Source organism: Ranitomeya variabilis, chromosome 5, assembly GCF_051348905.1.
Source record: "Ranitomeya variabilis isolate aRanVar5 chromosome 5, aRanVar5.hap1, whole genome shotgun sequence".
In the NCBI taxonomy this organism is placed as follows: Eukaryota; Metazoa; Chordata; class Amphibia; order Anura; family Dendrobatidae; genus Ranitomeya; species Ranitomeya variabilis.
In genome coordinates, this window is record NC_135236.1 from 416,407,571 (window position 1) to 416,425,008 (window position 17,438).

Genomic DNA, 17,438 nt, shown 5'->3' on the forward strand with positions numbered 1-17,438 from the left:
TTATATTTTATTCTATGAATTAAACAATAAAGCATTGGATATTTTAACTTTATTCTGGATCTCTTCATTCTGCTATTTTATATGTAAGTCCGAATATGGTGATTAGGTGATTGTTACTAAGTCATGTGATCACATGTATAAGCTCCATCTTGCTGTGTGCTTTCACTGTTAATTGTAAATGTCATAGATATGTGATATCCTAAGCTCAATACTTATACCTGTTATTTGTATTTTTGTAGTTTTACCAAACACATACATTTCGATTCATATACATCAACTTGTTGACCAATAAGCAAATTAGACAACAGAGAATGATCTGCTTATTTTGGAAGACAGAGAAGGTTTATGCTGCACGTCAGATTGCACACCATAAGAACATGTAAGAAGACAGAACAGTAAAACAGATGCTACTTGCAAGAGATAGTGTATTGGACTATACGGAGCCTCCATCAGTCACACTGTACTGTGTACAGAGATTGCAGCATTCGCTATACATTCACAAGTAAAGAGAGTGCAGACCTCCAGCAAATGCAATATATTCAGACCGTGTTGAAGTCTGTTCCTACCTGGGATCAGGTCCGCACAGAGACAGTCAGCAGTCCGCATACAGAAATGCAATGTGTGCTAGCCAAGCATTGTCAGTCAAGTTGAGGTCCCAAGCAAGCCGCTCTACCAAGTCTTCAATAAGAGAATGTGTTGCTTTCGCTCGTGCGGAAGCTAAGGCGGCAAAAGTCAGATCCTCCTTCATTGCACAAGAGATGCATTTAAAGCTAAAACAAGCTGACCAAGAAGCAGAAAGAGTACACCTGCAAGTGGATCTAGGAGCAGAAAGAGAATGTCTGCATGCAGATCGAGAAGTAGAGAGAGCACGCCTGGAGGCAGATCAAAAAGCAGAAAAGCATGCATGCAGGCAGGTCAAGAAGCGGTGAGCACACTCCTGCAAGCATCTCTGGAAATACTTTCCGCAGAGAAAGAGGCAGTAGCCGCAATAGCCAAGGCAGAGTTGCTAGAAGCCATGGAGTTTCCCGAATCTGAGAAATACAGCAACATACTCACACCAGACCTAGATCAACAAGATCCAGCACAATGCATCTCAGAGTATATCCACCAGCATCCCAGAACAGATGATAACCCTGATCCACTACATCAATCAACCTATGCATATTACCAGAGATCATACCTTAAACCGAAGTACTACAAGCGAGAAAGTATGCAACTAAATGACATTGGCCAGCAATACCATTTGACAGAACAGAAGGTACAGCTTCCATTCTGACTTAAAGGGACACCCTTCACATCAGAATGGTATTACACCGACTTCCCTAAACCAGAAGCTCCTAAAAGGTATGGTGTTAGACCACACTCAAAGCATAACAGCACACCAGCTCGTATCGGCATTGACCAAACCATGATGAACTTTGCTAAGTTCTTTGCACAGCGTAAGCTGGTCATCAAGGGAATTGTAAAGTTCACCAATCGAGCTGAGAATTTCATGGCATGGCAAGCCTCCTTCCAGAATGCCATCAGAGATATAGACCTTTCCAGTAATGAGGAGTTAGCTCTCCTGGTAATGTGGCTTGGAAGTTAGTCTGTTGAACATGCCAAAAGAATCAGAGAAATTAACGTAAAGTATCCGGAGACGGTCCTTCATATGGTCTGGGAAAGATTTGATGAATGTTATGTGTCAATAGAAGCTATAGAAAATGCTTCACATACGAGAGTTGATAATTTTCCAAAAATACTGAGTAAGGGTTACCAAAAGCTCAGTGAACTGAGCAACTTGGTAATGAAGGTACAGGTTGCTTAGGCAGAAGGAGATCTACCAGGTTTGGCATTCCTGGACACCGCCAGGGGTGTCAACCCAGTTGTTCAAAAGCTCCCTTATAACTGACAGAAGGAGTGGGTCACACACGGTTCCTGTTATAAACGAATACATAATGTACTGTTTCATCCCTTCACAGTGTTCATAGACTTTGTCACTCAACAGGAATATAAATTACCCTAGTTTTTACGTCACTCTGTCGTGTTCCACTGCTCCTGTATCAAACCTTGTAAAACACTGGTGGCAGTCCACAAAACTAATGTTACCTCCACAGGTTTTCCTTATGGAGCATATAAGTTCTCTTAAGAAGAGGCCAAATCCAAGGATCTCAGCAAGCAGTGTGCCCTACATAGGAAACCTCATTCTTTGCTAAAATGCAGAGTCTTCAGAGAGAAGTCTTTAAAAGATTGCAAGGGTTTTCTCAAATAAAACAATATCTGCTTCAGATGCTGCACTACAACATCTTACTTTGCAAGGAATTGCGAAGCCAATGTGAAATGTGCAGAATGTGGTAGCATAGAACACAACACAGCTTTACACACTGGACCACCCAGTAGGCTGCATCAATAGTAAAAAATTGGGGACACACAGGGTTAATAGCAGCGGTTATGGAGTGCGTTACCCATGGCATAACGCGGTCCATTACCGCCGGCATTAACCGTCTGTGAGCGGTGACCGGAGGGAAGTATGCGGGCGCCGGGCAGTGAGTGCGGGGAGTAAGGAGCGGCCATTTTCTTCCGGACTGTGCGCATCGCTGATTGGTCGTGGCAATGGTCGTGGGCATTTTGCCACGACCAATCAGCAACTTGGATTCCATGACAGACTGAGGCCGCGACCAATGAATATCCGTGGCAGACAGACAGAAAGACCGACAGACAGAAAGACGGAAGTACCCCTTAGACAATTATATAGTAGATTATGAGTGGATGGAAAACCTGGATGCTGCCCTTGATGTTTGCCTGTACTGTAGTCGGACATTGATGGCTGAAGGGGGGGTTAGCATGATATGCTGAATTATTTTGATGTGTGGAGTAGGTAGGCCATTCCTGGCACTGTGAAAAAGGGATTACCAACTATTATATGAAGGACTGACTCAGTCTGACGGGGACATAATAGGCATAGGAATAGCTGGAAATAGAGGAGGTTGAGGAATAGGAGGTTGAATACTGGTGTGACCAATTAATCACCATCTCTCAAGTGCTGGTGATCCAGCATATAGTCCTGCTAAAGTGCATGAATGCATACGAGTCCATACATTTTCAGGAACATGCTAAACCAAGGACCCAGACTGCGAGCAACAATATCATCACCATCTTCATCTACAAATCTACTGAGTTATTGCAGAATCTGACTGTCTATGAGGGTGGCAGCAGAGAGAGTGTCCTTACTTTTTGGCCTCTCTTAGGACCACTTGATGAGCACAAGGCTGTAGCTGGAACAGTGGTTGACAGGGTAGCTGTGGTCTGCACAGTTGTTAACCAGTTATGTAGTGTGATTAGTGGTTCCAATTTTAGTGCATGTGGTATCCATGAATACTCTCCAATAAGGATCATAAATCTGTTCAGTCATAGAGGTAGCTTCACTACTATCTTCTGTTCCTACATTGCCAACGTCCTCAGAAATGGTAGTCAAGCCAACTGCCAGACATATTGGATGTCTGCTCTGAATAGAAACCAATCTAGAGTATTAAAAACATACATGAATGACAATCTTAAATTTGAAATATTTTTCAATCCAAAGAATTTTCTACTTACACACGCAAATATATGACTGCAGAGAGAAAATTAAGTTTTTTCAGGTACATAGAGGGCCATTTGCACAGTGCTGTGAGCCCATTTTTAAGCCTCTACTGAATTTCCCTCCTATGTTGGTCATAACAGATCCAGCATCCTCTTAAAAATATAGAAAAAACATTTATGTAAAAGAAATAAATAAATATATATATATATATATATATATATATATATATATATATATATACACTCACCGGCCACTTTATTAGGTACACCTGTCCAACTTCTTGTTAACACTTAATTTCTAATCAGCCAATCACATGGCGGCAACTCACTGCATTTAGGCATGTAGACATGGTCAAGACAATCTCCTGCAGTTCAAACCGAGCATCAGTATGGGGAAGAAAGGTGATTTGAGTGCCTTTGAACGTGGCATGGTTGTTGGTGCCAGAAGGGCTGGTCTGAGTATTTCAGAAACTGCTGATCTACTGGGATTTTCACGCACAACCATCTCTAGGGTTTACAGAGAATGGTCCGAAAAAGAAAAAAAAATCCAGTGAGCGGCAGTTCTGTGGGCGGAAATGCCTTGTTGATGCCAGAGGTCAGAGGAGAATGGGCAGACTGGTTCGAGCTGATAGAAAGGCAACAGTGACTCAAATCGCCACCCGTTACAACCAAGGTAGGCCTAAGAGCATCTCTGAACGCACAGTGCGTCGAACTTTGAGGCAGATGGGCTACAGCAGCAGAAGACCACACCGGGTACCACTCCTTTCAGCTAAGAACAGGAAACTGAGGCTACAATTTGTACAAGCTCATCGAAATTGGACAGTAGAAGATTGGAAAAACGTTGCTTGGTCTGATGAGTCTCGATTTCTGCTGCGACATTCGGATGGTAGGGTCAGAATTTGGCGTAAACAACATGAAAGCATGGATCCATCCTGCCTTGTATGGAGCATCTTTGGGATGTGCAGCCGACAAATCTGCGGCAACTGTGTGATGCCATCATGTCAATATGGACCAAAATCTCTGAGGAATGCTTCCAGCACCTTGTTGAATCTATGCCACGAAGAATTGAGGCAGTTCTGAAGGCAAAAGGGGGTCCAACCCGTTACTAGCATGGTGTACCTAATAAAGTGGCCGGTGAGTGTATATATATTAATTGGAACAGCATCCAGTGTTACCTCCAAATGTGCAACCGATCCAGTGATCTCCGGACATAAAATCAAAAAAAGGAAAACAGCACAAAAAATAACTAAAGAAAAAAGTGAACTTTAATGCCTGAATGGCGTGGCGACATTTCGGATATACTATCCTTTCTCAAGCTTGAGAAAAGATAGTATATCCGAAACGTCGCCACGCCATTCAGGCGTTAAAGTTCACTTTTTTCTTTAGTTATTTTTTGTGCTGTTTATGTGTGTGTATATATATATATATATATATATATATATATATATATATATATATACTGTATATATATTTATTTAAGGCACATATGGCAACAATGATGATGGTCATTGCATATCATAAACACCTATTTAAAGCACATATGGCAACTTTAATGATGTGAGTGGAGCGCCCCCACTGCCGCAGGGCCGAGGGGTACCCGGTACCGGGCCTCTCTGTCTCAGTTCTGGGGTTGTCACGGTGGCTAGACCCGGCCCATGACCCTGCTGAGGGGCGTCCAATGAAGGTGGAGAGTGATGTGAGGTTGTGGTGCGGTGCAGGTCGCAGTAAATAACGAGGACACCAGGTTGCAGTCTCTTTACCTCTTTACTGAAGGCTTCAGGATCCTCAGTCCAGAATACGGTTAACCGGGCTGCGTGAGTCCGGCCGGTCCGATGGCACCTCCAGAGTTCCCTTTGCAGGTGGAAATCTGTGCCTACCTTCTAGCGCTTGTGTGTTGTGGTCCTCCCCTGCTGTGCTTACGGGATAGTCCCCACAACTGTTGTGTCTGTTTCTGAAGTTCCCTCACAACTCGATTTTGATGTTCTTCTTCGTCCCCCCAGATGATATGGCTAGGACGCACCCGTATGACGGGTAGGCTCGGAGCTCTTCCGGGACCCTAGTGTTGCCCCTCTCCAAATGTTGCCCCCTATGTCTTCTTAGGTGATTTGAGTGAGACAGCCCGCCTATAACTGACTGCCCTGCCGTAGGTTTGAAGTAAGTCCTGGAGCTCAATACTTCCTCGGCGTTTCCGGCCACCGGCTACGTGCCTCAGTAGGATGTTGCCTCGTCTTACAGCACGACTCCTACTGGTGTTTCTCCTTGTTGCGTTGATCTCGTTTCTCACTCAGCACAATAAACCTCGCTTCTTGTCCTTTCTTGGGGTACTGCCGCGATGAAGTGCAGGCGCGGTCCCGTAACGTTCTTTCTGTTCGCTAGGCCTCTGTCAGGATCCCACCCCTGACAGCGACCCCCCTGAATCTTCCCCTGCAACACCCCCTGCCACAGGATGTTGCCTGGCTCCAACCCAGTCAGCTTCTGACTAACTTCCTACCTAACCCCCAGTTTTATGAGATTGTGAGGAGTGGCCTAATACATAGCACCCTTAGCTCCCCCCCTGGAGGCCAGACTATGAAGTGTATTGGTGTCTGTGATACCTGGTCAGGTGAACTCCTTCAGTGCCATCAGACGTACCATAGCCCCCCTTAGCGGCTTAGCATCAGCACTGCAACAACCAGGACTCTGGGGCGCTGCATGAGCATTAAAAATCAAACATTTATTTACGGCACGTAAATAATAAGGAAATTAAATGTCATAAACATACGTTTAGGGCACATACAGCGTCACTAATGATGCAGGTATTAGAAATCATAAATATCTATTTAGGGCATATATGGCGGCCTTAATTATCAGGCGATTAGATATCATAAACATCTATTTAGGGCACATACGGTGGTATTAATGATGTGGACATTAAACGTTATAATTGGGGGTTACATACCTTAGTGTATGACCTGCCTGATTGTACTGACAGATCAATAGCTTTTCAGAAGTTATGACTTTGTCACAGTTAGGGATGAGTACATTTGTATATCTCCTTCCACATGACTTTCTTCTTGATTCTGTCACCGTAGGAGGGAAGTCTAATACCAAAAAGTTCAGGCCTGTCCTGCCCAAGACAAGAGATCTTCTCAACATTCATAGGGCAAAGCATTGCCGATGACAGAGCTTAGAACAGCTCATCAGCGCTCTGCTGCCTAAAATGTCTGAACTTCCTGTTTGTAAAAACGGGATATTATTTGATATGGATCAGTGAGCAACGCATGACACGTAGATGGGTACTCGTCTGTGTTCTGTTTTTGAGATCCAAATAACTTATTGGTTACTCAGTTATGAAAAACGGATCTAAGTATTGAATGCTGCAGTTTTTTTTACATGTAGACCATCGGTCCATGTGTAAAGAAGTTCATGTGAACTACCATTAGTCCATTTGCTATCCATACGATACCTATTTTGCGTACTGACAGTACACAGATGTTTAATATGCTTGTCTGAACGAGCCATATGTTTATCAGTTTTAGGATAAGAGCTTAGACATTGATAGCATCCACCACGAGAAATTGGGACCCATGTCCCAATCTTGAAATAATTGTTGGTCAAACATGTACTCTAGCGCTTCAGTCAATATCTATGGAACTAAGAAAGGCGAGAACAGCATTCCATGGTTTGCATGGAAACACCAGTGTAATACATTTATTATCTTTCTTGTGGTTGTGTAATAAATGTTTCTCGTGGGCCACCTCCATTAGGTACCAGGTATTACCACTCTCATATGTTGATGCTTGATGGTACACCGCTGTCCTTATATTCTGCTGATCAGAACCAATTAGAATAACTTGTTTTTATTTAGCACATAGTGACATTGGACATTCCTGTTATTGTTCTTCAGTCGTTCAGGTTGGATTTCCTTGCCTTGGCAATCAAGATGGAGTGGCAGCATTTGAAGTCAATATAATTGTTATGAATTCAGAAGGCAATGTGATTCTACAAACACCGCAAAATGCCATCTTTTTCAAAACATGTCAGCAAGGTGAGTGTGAAATCTATGTGATTTACCTAAAAACAAACCATTTTGAAATATCAGCCTAAAAGGGTTGTCTCGCTACAGAGAAGTCTCTCTTCATCTACAGTTTTTATGCCTTTTCTTTTGCATGCCTGCATTTTTGATGCAGATTTTTATGCAGGCATGAAAAAGAAAAAACACCATACCTTCCACATGCTGATGTCTTGCAATTACTGCATGAGCAGGCATTGTCAATTTGTTTCTGTAAAGGGGTTGTCTTCTTTCTGCCAGTCAGTGAGCTCGGTGGCTATTCCCATGTAGTCAGAATTCACCCTTCGGAACCGCTGCAATCACTGATTGGCTCCTGTGATGTTGACATGACATCAACACTGCAGCCAATTCCATCCACAACTATTGAAAAAGGAGAGGATCTGCACTATAAGTTTGATGAAGCTGTGCTGTGTACCTCTACAACTGATCATGTTCGGTCATGATGGACTCCAGGAACAGCTGATGAGATATTGATGGGCTATCCTGAAGATTGGTCATCAATATAAAAGTAGTGTATGAGGCCTTTAATAGAGCTATACAGAGTGCACCCCCAAACGGCTTACATGGTCAGGTAGCTCTTAGAAAAGATAAGTCAAGTAGTGTACAACCCCTTAAATATAGCTGTAATGCTCTCGCCCAGACTGAAAGGCGTGATGGTGGGATTGTGGCCCCACTGTGCCACAAACCAGACTACCCTGGAAGGGGCATGACTAAGCAGCTACCTTGGTGTTCACTGGAGCCTCTGATGGTGAGGTGAGGCTTGTGCGGCAGGTAGCTGCCAGGTACCACTCCAGGGTTGTGCCTGGCTGTAGCAGCTGATCCCACTGAGGGACGAAACACTAGTGACAGGTGCGAGCAAGTAGAGAGATACACAAGATACAGGTACGGGCCAGGGTACGAAGCCCCCTGGGTGGCAGAAACGAGAGACAAAGCAAGACAGGACCTGGCAACTCAGGAGCAAGACACTAACTGAGAAAGTACATTGCTCAGGCATCCCCCTAGGGGTGGGGATGCCTTAAGTACCTGATGCTTCTTGGCAATTGGCAGGAGACACCTTGGCAGGGATGTTACAATTGCTCTGAATAATAAAGGAGACCTCTGAACTGTAGCCAGTCGTTAGGAAGTAATAGTAATCTATGTTAAAGGGAATCTGTGATCAAGGTGCAATCCATCCATCCAAACCACTTAGGCTGGTTTCACACTTGCGGTAACAAAACCAGGCAACATATCAGATACAGGGAGGGGGTGAGAGCTCTAAGTAGTGCAGGGCGTCCCCCCACCTCAAAGAAAAACCAACTCCATAATACACATGCAGAAAAGGAGAAAAATAGGAGCAAATAGGTGTTTATATGATACAAAATACTTTATTAAATGACGTACAAATTACATGCTTAGTAGCAAAAAACATAAAAACATATTAACAGCACATGCAATGCCCAAGGATGTAAAAACGAGAAGGAGAAACCCCCGCAGGGCACACCGGATGGGATCCACATCCTATCTCCCCTTGAGAAAGCCATCTTTCAGCGAGCGAAACGCGCGTCGGGGGTTGCGTTTTGTGGATCCCATCCGGTGTGCCCTGCATTGGAGACTCCCATCGGTAAGTGCTGCTAGCCCACTTTTTCATCTTAAAGCCACATGGCGTCTTTATGCTATCATAGGTAGCTTTGTACACATAGCAGCATACCTTATACACTGTATATAAGCATTTGGTGATCTCTTTTGACAGCGCACACCGGGGGTTTCTCCTTCTCATTTTTACATCCTTGGGCATTGCATGTGCTGTTAATATGTTTTTATGTTTTTTGCTACTAAGCATGTAATTTGTATGTCATTTAATAAAGTATTTTGTATCATATAAACACCTATTTGCTCCTATTTTTCTCCTTTTCTGCATGGTTTCACACTTGCGTAGGGCAGAGCTGCAGAGGGCTGAGTACTTCCTCCATTAAGCCCCACCCACTGCCGCACCTCTTTCATTCAGCTCCGCCTACGTCTGCATGCGTCCTGCGTACCTGTCTTTAACATTGGATACGTAGGCCATGCGGATGTATGCGGATGCTTCCGCATGCGTAGTTTTGACGCTGGGCCGAACGCAACATGTTGCATTTTGGGCAGAGCTTAATGGAGGAAGTACGCAGCCCTCCGCAGCTCTGCCCTCCGCAAGTGTGAAACCAGCCTTAGATGGTCATGTAGTCCTTGTAAATGTAAACCAATCCATAGTTTTCATTATAAAGTCCACAACGCCTTATTCATAAAATCCACATTGTTATCAATATGCAAATGAGATTACAAGTGCTCTGGGCGTGACAGAGCCCTTCCCATGTCTCTGTCACCCAAATCCAAGCATTTGCCTGGCAGGCTTGGCATCTCCTACTGGAAGGAAATCTTGTGGTCAAGCAGTATTGGGAGGCGCAAGGCGGTGACTTTAGCTAGGACTAGGTTGGCATAGGATGGGACCTATGAGCAGAGCAGAGCCCTTGTGTTATCATTTGTGTATTGATAAAAATAAAAACATGGATCTATTGATTATGGAGTATAGGACTGTATAAAGTATAGTATGAATTGACTTATCTTTGCAAGAGCTATCTGACCATGTAAGCTGGAAGGACCATGGGGCTGTATGGACCATGATAACAGATTCTCTTTAACATGGATTAAAATGACTTCCTAAAGAGTGGCTACAGTTTAGGAGACTCTTCTATCATTCACAGCTATATTAAAAGGGTTGTACGCTACTTGACTTATCATAACAAGAGCTACCTGACCATGTAAGCTGTTTGGGGGGCACCCTGATGACAGACTGTCTTTAACCCTTTAGTGACAGAGCCAATTTTGTACTTAATGACCAAGCCAATTTTTACAATTCTGACCACTGTCACTTTATGAGGTTATAGCTCTGGAATGCTTCAACGGATCGCACTGATTCTGAATTTTGTTTTTTCGTGACATATTGTACTTCATGTAAAAAAATTTTGATATTACTTGTGTTTATTTATTTAGAAACATGGAAATTTGGCAAAAATTTTTATTTTTTTACCCTTAAATCAGAGAGTGGTGACACACACAATAGTTAATAAATAACAATTCCCACATGTCAACTTTACATCAGCACAATTTTTGAAACATTTTTTTTTTTGTTAGGACTCAATAAGAGTTAAACCTTGACCAGCGATTTCTCATTTTTTCCCACAAAATTTACAAAATCATTTTTTTAGGGACAACCTCACATTTGAAGTAAGTTTGGGGGGTCAATATAACAGAAAATACCCAAAAGTGACACCATTCTAAAAACTGCACCCCTCAAGGTGCAAAAACCACATTTAAGAAGTTTATTAACCCTTTAGGTGCTTCACGAGAACTAAAGCAATGTGGAAGAAAAAAATGAACATTTTTCTTTTTTTTCACAAAAAATTTACTTTGGAAACCAAACTTTTTTCTTTTCACAAGGGTATCAGGAGAAAATGGACCACAAAATTTGTTGTGCAATTTCTTCTGATTACACCGATTACCCCCTATATGGGGGAAAGCCACTGTTTGGGTGCATGGCAGGGCTCAGAAGGGAGAGAGCACCGTTTGACATTTTGAATGCAAAATTGGCTGGAATCAATGGCGGGCGCCATGTCATGTTTTGAGACCCCCTGATGTACCTAAACAGTGGAAACCCCCCAATTCTAACTCCAGCCCTAGCACAGCCCTAACCCCAACCCTAACCCCTACACAACCCTAGCCCTAATCCCAACCCTAACCATAACCCTAACCACAACCCTAATCCCAACACCACAACCCTATCCCCAACACAACCCTAACCCCAACCCTAACCCCAGCCCAACCCTAAGACTAGCTCTAATCCTATCCCCAACCCCAACCCTAACTACAGCCCTAACCCTACCTCTAACCCTAACCCAAACACAATGGAAAAAATACATTTTTTTATTTTATTATTTTTACCTAACTAAAGGGCTGATAAAGGGAGTTTGATTTACTATTTATTTTTTTATTTTGATCACTGTGATAGGGTCTATCATAGTGATCAAAAAGAACCAATAGGAAAAATCTCCTATTGCTGCTGGGTGCCAGCCAGTAGATCTCGGCGGATACACTGTGCATGCGCCCGACATTTTCTTCCCGGAAGACACCAAGGGCCGGGGACAGAGCTGGAGGGACCGGGGGACCCTATTTCTCTCTCCTCCGGTATGCTAGATCATATCAGAGGAGAGAGAAACAAATGGGATCTCTGACTCTTTTTTTTTTGGCGATCGCAACAATGGGGACAGTAAAAACCGACCCAAATCATGTTCAATGCTGGGGGCACTATACCCTTATTTTTGGGCGCCGTTAAAAAGCGACGCTGAGGAATAAAAACCCTTAACTGCTGCTGTTAAAAGGTGTATTGGTGGTCATTAAGGGGTTAAATGTATACACTGTGCAGAATTAATAGGCAAGTTATATTTTGATCACATGATACTTTTTATACATGTTGTCCTACTCCAAGCTGTTCAGGCTTGAGAGCCAAGTACCGATTAAGTAAATCAGGTGATATGCATCTCTGTAATGAGGAGGGGTGTTGTCTAATGACATCAAAACCCTATATAAGGTGTGCTTAATTATTAGGCAACTTCCTTTCCTTTGGCAAAATGGGTCAGAAGAGAGATTTGACGGGCTCTGAAAAGTCCAAAATTGTGAGATGTCTTGCAGAGGGATGCAGCAGTCTTGAAAATGCCAAACTTTTGAAGTGTGATCACCGAATAATCAAGCGTTTCATGGCAAATAGCCAACAGGGTCGCAAGAAGCGTGTTGGGCAAAAAAGGCACAAAATAACTGCCCATGAATTGAGGAAAATCAAGTGTGAAGCTGCCAAGATGCCATTTGCCACCAGTTTTGCCATATTTCAGAGCTGCACCATTACTGAAGTAACTTTTTGTACGATACTCAGAGACACAAGGTGTGCGATACTCAGGGACATGGCCAAGGTAAGGAAGGCTGAAAAACGACCACCTTTAAACAAGAAACATAAGATAAAACGTCAAGACTGGGCCAAGAAATATCTTAAGACTGACTTTTCAAAGGTTTTATGGACTGATGAAATGAGTGGTGGGCCAGAGGCTGGATCAGTAAAGGGCAGAGAGCTCCACTCTGACTCAGATGCCAGCAAGGTGGAGGTGGGGTACTGGTATGGGCTAGTATCATCAAAGATGAACTTGTGGGACCTTTTCGGGTTGAGGATGGAGTGAAGCTCAACTCCCAGACCTACTGCCAGCTTCTGGAAGACAACTTCTTCAAACAGTGGTACAGGAAGAAGTCGGTATCGTTCAAGAAAAACATGATTTTCATGCAGGACAATGCTCCATCACATGCCTCCAACTACTCCACAGCGTGGCTGGCCAGTAAAGGTTTCAAAGAAGAAAAAATAATCGAAATAAAGAAAAAAGGGATACACTGGCGCTCGGAGAGTGGAAGGTGGGGAGGAGGAGCGGGGGATAGGAGATAGCTGCTGGTGATAAGAGCAGGGTCTGTGCGTACCCTGTGAGCTAGGAGGAGGAAAAACGATAGTATATCACCTGCGCTTGTGTATGGGGGCTAACTAATCCCCTGAGAGTAGTACTAAAACATGTGATAGACAGATAGATGGCTTGCAATAGTTGTACACATGTACTTACTAGGTGCCGATAAGGTGGTGTAGCTGCGGATCTTCCTCGTGCTGGGAGTCCGGTTCACCGCTGCAAAGTTGTGGGATCAGGGGAGCTTGACCAAAAAAATAATGACATGGCCCCCTTGTTCACCTGATCTGAACCCCATAGAGAACCTGTGGTCACTCATAAAATGTGAGATCTACAGGGAGGGAAAACAGTCCACCTCTCGGAACAGTGTCTGGGAGGCTGTGGTGGCTGCTGCACGCAATGTTGATCATAAACAGATCAAGCAACTGACAGAATCTATGGATGGAAGGCTGTTGAGTGTCATCATAAAGAAAGGTGGCTATATTGGTCTCTAATTTTTGGGGGTTTTGTTTTTGCATGTCAGAAATGTTTATTTCAAAATTTTGTGCAGTTGTATTGGTTTACCTGGTGAAAATAAACAAGTGAGATGGGAATATATTTGGTTTTTATTAAGTTGCCTAATAATTCTGCACAGTAATAGTTACCTGCGCAAACAGATATCCTCCTAAGATTGCCAAATCTAAAAAAAATCCACTTAAACTTCAAAAAATATTAAGCTTTGATATTTATGAGTCTTTTGGGTTGATTGAGAACATTGATGTTGATCAATAATAAAAACAATCCTCTAAAATACAACTTGCCTAATAATTCTGCACACAGTGTAGATGTCAACAATAGAAGCAAATATCATCAGAGGAATGAAGGGAAACTTTTCCTGAGTGACAGGTTTTTCTACTTTTTAGGGATCTGCTTATGTTTTTGCAAGTAATATGTATTATATCATTGGTTGAAGATATTTCTGTGCTTTCACACATTTAATTTGTTTCCTCATTTTATGGAAAACAAGTGACACCTTTGAATAAGAAGTTTAGATTGACCTGGAATACTTTTAGCTTTCTGTACTTGAAATGGATGTGTTCTTTTCTTCCTTCAAGTCCTTTTAATATAAGTATTTTATGATTAGCCAAATAGCACTCAGATATGCAGTTCTCCATGTGTTTAATGATTCACTATAATCCATTGTTCATCATCCTATATAGAATAAACATGTGGAACTTTAGATTTATTGGGTCTTGGCATTTACTTTAGCACAGTAACTTAAACTAAACATTTCATGTACTTGTTAATCAATCCTGCACATCAGTTTGACGTTTTTGGGATATTTTTCTCTATATAGCTGCTTTATCTAACTGATGGTTTGAACTATTTTTGAGGCATTAGCCAGAGCTACATGCAGTCATCACATAGTTATAACCAGTAATACACTGCAGGAGGCAGCAAATGCCTAACCAATATGGATCCCTGAGTTTGTTCTTCTTTTATTTTGGCTAGACATTACTGGTCCTTCTTTGCGTAAATTGTGTTTTTATGAAAATGTAACATGCTTTATAAATGGCTTTTTTCTCTGTAGGCTTTCCTTTACTGTAATTTATTTTTTAAGAGCAGATCTCTAGATGGTGACTTTTGTGTGCAGCCCTGCACAGAAGAGCAGATGTGGATGGGGTAACATAGGAAACCCTGAAGCCTGGTGTGTCAGTGGAAAACCTTGGGCTGTCATTATACCGGTATAGGGGGCTATGGGTGCCACTACTGTGGATGTGGCGTACAACCCTCTCTCAGAGCTGAATATGGCTTGCGACCCCCTTTCATAGCTGAATGTGGCTCTCAAGGTCAGAAAGGCTGGGGACCTGTGGTCTATTTGGACAGAAAAATAAAAAAAATGATGGCTATTGGAAGAAAGTGAGAAATAAAAAAAAAAAAAAAAAAATGGCCCACAGCAGAAAGTGTTTGAAACATATTTATTGTGCTTTTTGCTGGCATTTTTCATTTAATGCTATTGAGCCCATTCCTTAATGCTGTTATTTTAATAGCAGTTTGCTACACCTGGTGCTAATGCACCAGACTGGCAGACAGCTGTGAGCCACACATCACAGGCCCGCAAGCCACAGGACCCCTGATATAGACGTATGAGGGCTTGTTTTTTGTGGGATGAGTTGTACTTTAGAATGACACCAAAAGGGAAAAAAAAAATTCCAAGTGCAGTGAAACTGTAAAAAACCAGAATTCTAATATGTTTTTTATTAATTGTTTTTACGTCATAGAATGTATGGTAAAAATGACAGGCAAATATGATTCTCCTCATCAATACGATTACATCAATACCAAAGTTGAAAAAAAATCAGAATTAGAAAATATGATTTTTATTTTACTGTGTTGCCATTTTCCGAGATTCGTATTTTTTCAATTTTGGGGTAGATGGAGCTGTGTGAGGGCTTATTTTTTGAGGGACGATATTATGTTTTTCCTGATATGTTTTTGTCTGCTTATTTCTGCCTTTTTTGTGATATTTCAGACGCCAGAATTTTGTCGTTTTTAATTTTTTTGTGTTTACCAATTGGGGTAGTTATTTTTATAGTTTGATAGATTGGACTTTTTTTCGATGCGGCGATACCACAAACCGGTATATGTATTTTTTTAAATTTTTATTATCTTTACTTTTAAAGGGGCTGTCCACTACTCTGACAACCCCATCTCAATCTGAATGTTTGCCCCCAATTAAAATAAAAATACCTATAGTCAGCTCCCATGTCGGCACAGTTCAAACAGTGTCGGCACTTGCGTTCCCGAGGCTCACGTTTCGCAGCTCTCACTTCTTGTTGGTTGCATATATGTCTGAAGGCGGGTACAATGACGCCAGCACTGATTGTAACAGTAGCAGTTCTGAGACGTCTCTAACGCTCTTATCATCAGAACAGAACTCTTTATGATATCATTTGGTCAGTCTTTATATAGGTTATTAGTATTCATGCATTATAACATTATAAATGGCTCAGCTTATCTCTAAAAATTTGGTGAAATTAGCGTACATACTTCTAATTGGCTATTATTGACACCCAGCTTGTGGTCTAGGTGTCGTACTAGTCCCCCCCCCCCCAAGTTTCTTTTCTCTCATATCTATGTCTTTAGACAAACACATTCCTCAGACCCCTTTTCTGATCATAGACTCCATCTTAGAAGGAAAGAGACGCATGTAAAAAGAAACTAAGATGAAGTCAAGGCAGATATATATATAAAATCCTGCTCTCATGTGAGTCCCTGGAATGCGAGTGCTGACACCACTGCAATGGCGCCGGCGTAGGAGGTGAATATAGGTGTATTTATCAATGGTGTGGGCTGGGTTATACACAGCTCATTAATATGGAGGATGACATGGCAGCAGGTTTAGCTAATGATAATGTCCTGCTGATAAAATAGTGATTTTATCAAAACTACGACAAGCAGCCCAGTAAGTGACACATCGCTGGATTATGACATTATGCTGTGCTCAAATTAAGTGGTAACATCTTGTTGACAAATTCCCTTTAAATTTTAATATATTTCTATCTTTTGTTTACCAAGCAAAATGTCCTGGAGGTTGTAGAAATGGAGGTTTCTGTAATGAGAGGCACGTTTGTGAGTGTCCAGATGGGTTCTACGGCCCACACTGTGAAAAAGGTAAGACTTTCACTGATCAGAATATAAAAGGAACAAATATAATTTAAACCATGTCTTGCATGTAGAAGATCGCATTGATTTATGAATCTTCATCTCACAGCTCTTATAATAGCTGTGGATGACGTTACGCTGTTCTGAAGGTCTACTATTGTGCTCACCTCCTGAGTGCTATGTTAATACTACAATTGGACACGTAAAAAAACAAAATACTGTAAACAAGGGGTAATAGCAAAAGATTGACTGGCACATCCAAGCTAGTGTGAATAGGTGCATATTAGGAGCAGCCACCGCCATATAAAATATTCAAAAAAAGTTACACTCTATCGTGCTAAAGCATGTCAATGTGAAATATATGAAATATGAATAGCAATACTTCTTCTGAATACTAGGAAAAAATGAGACACTTTGCACATAATTTGGCCAGTTCATGCCTGCCCATCAACCAACGTCAATGTAGTCTTAAAACTGATGGGTCCCTATGTATCAATGTGAATATATTGACATGCTTTAGCACGATAGAGTGCAACTTTTTTTGTATATTTTTTGTTTGTATATTTTATATGGAGGTGGTTGTTCCTAGTATGAACCTATTCACACTAGCTTGGATGTGCCAGTCAGTCTTTTGTTATTTCTATGTTAGCTCTCTGACCGAGCACTCCACCCTTCAACAT

General features: G+C 42.1%; 1 protein-coding gene across 1 annotated transcript in view; it reads left to right on the plus strand.

Annotated features, from left to right (window-relative positions):
* The window catches only part of WIF1 (Wnt inhibitory factor 1), a 230,938-nt gene that overhangs the window by 189,895 nt on the left and 23,605 nt on the right, over positions 1 to 17,438 (plus strand). Inside the window, exons 4-5 of the mRNA XM_077265198.1 lie at positions 7,448 to 7,588; positions 16,672 to 16,767. Of these exons, the coding sequence (XP_077121313.1) occupies positions 7,448 to 7,588; positions 16,672 to 16,767 (237 nt within the window). The remainder of the gene's footprint in view (positions 1 to 7,447; positions 7,589 to 16,671; positions 16,768 to 17,438) is intronic.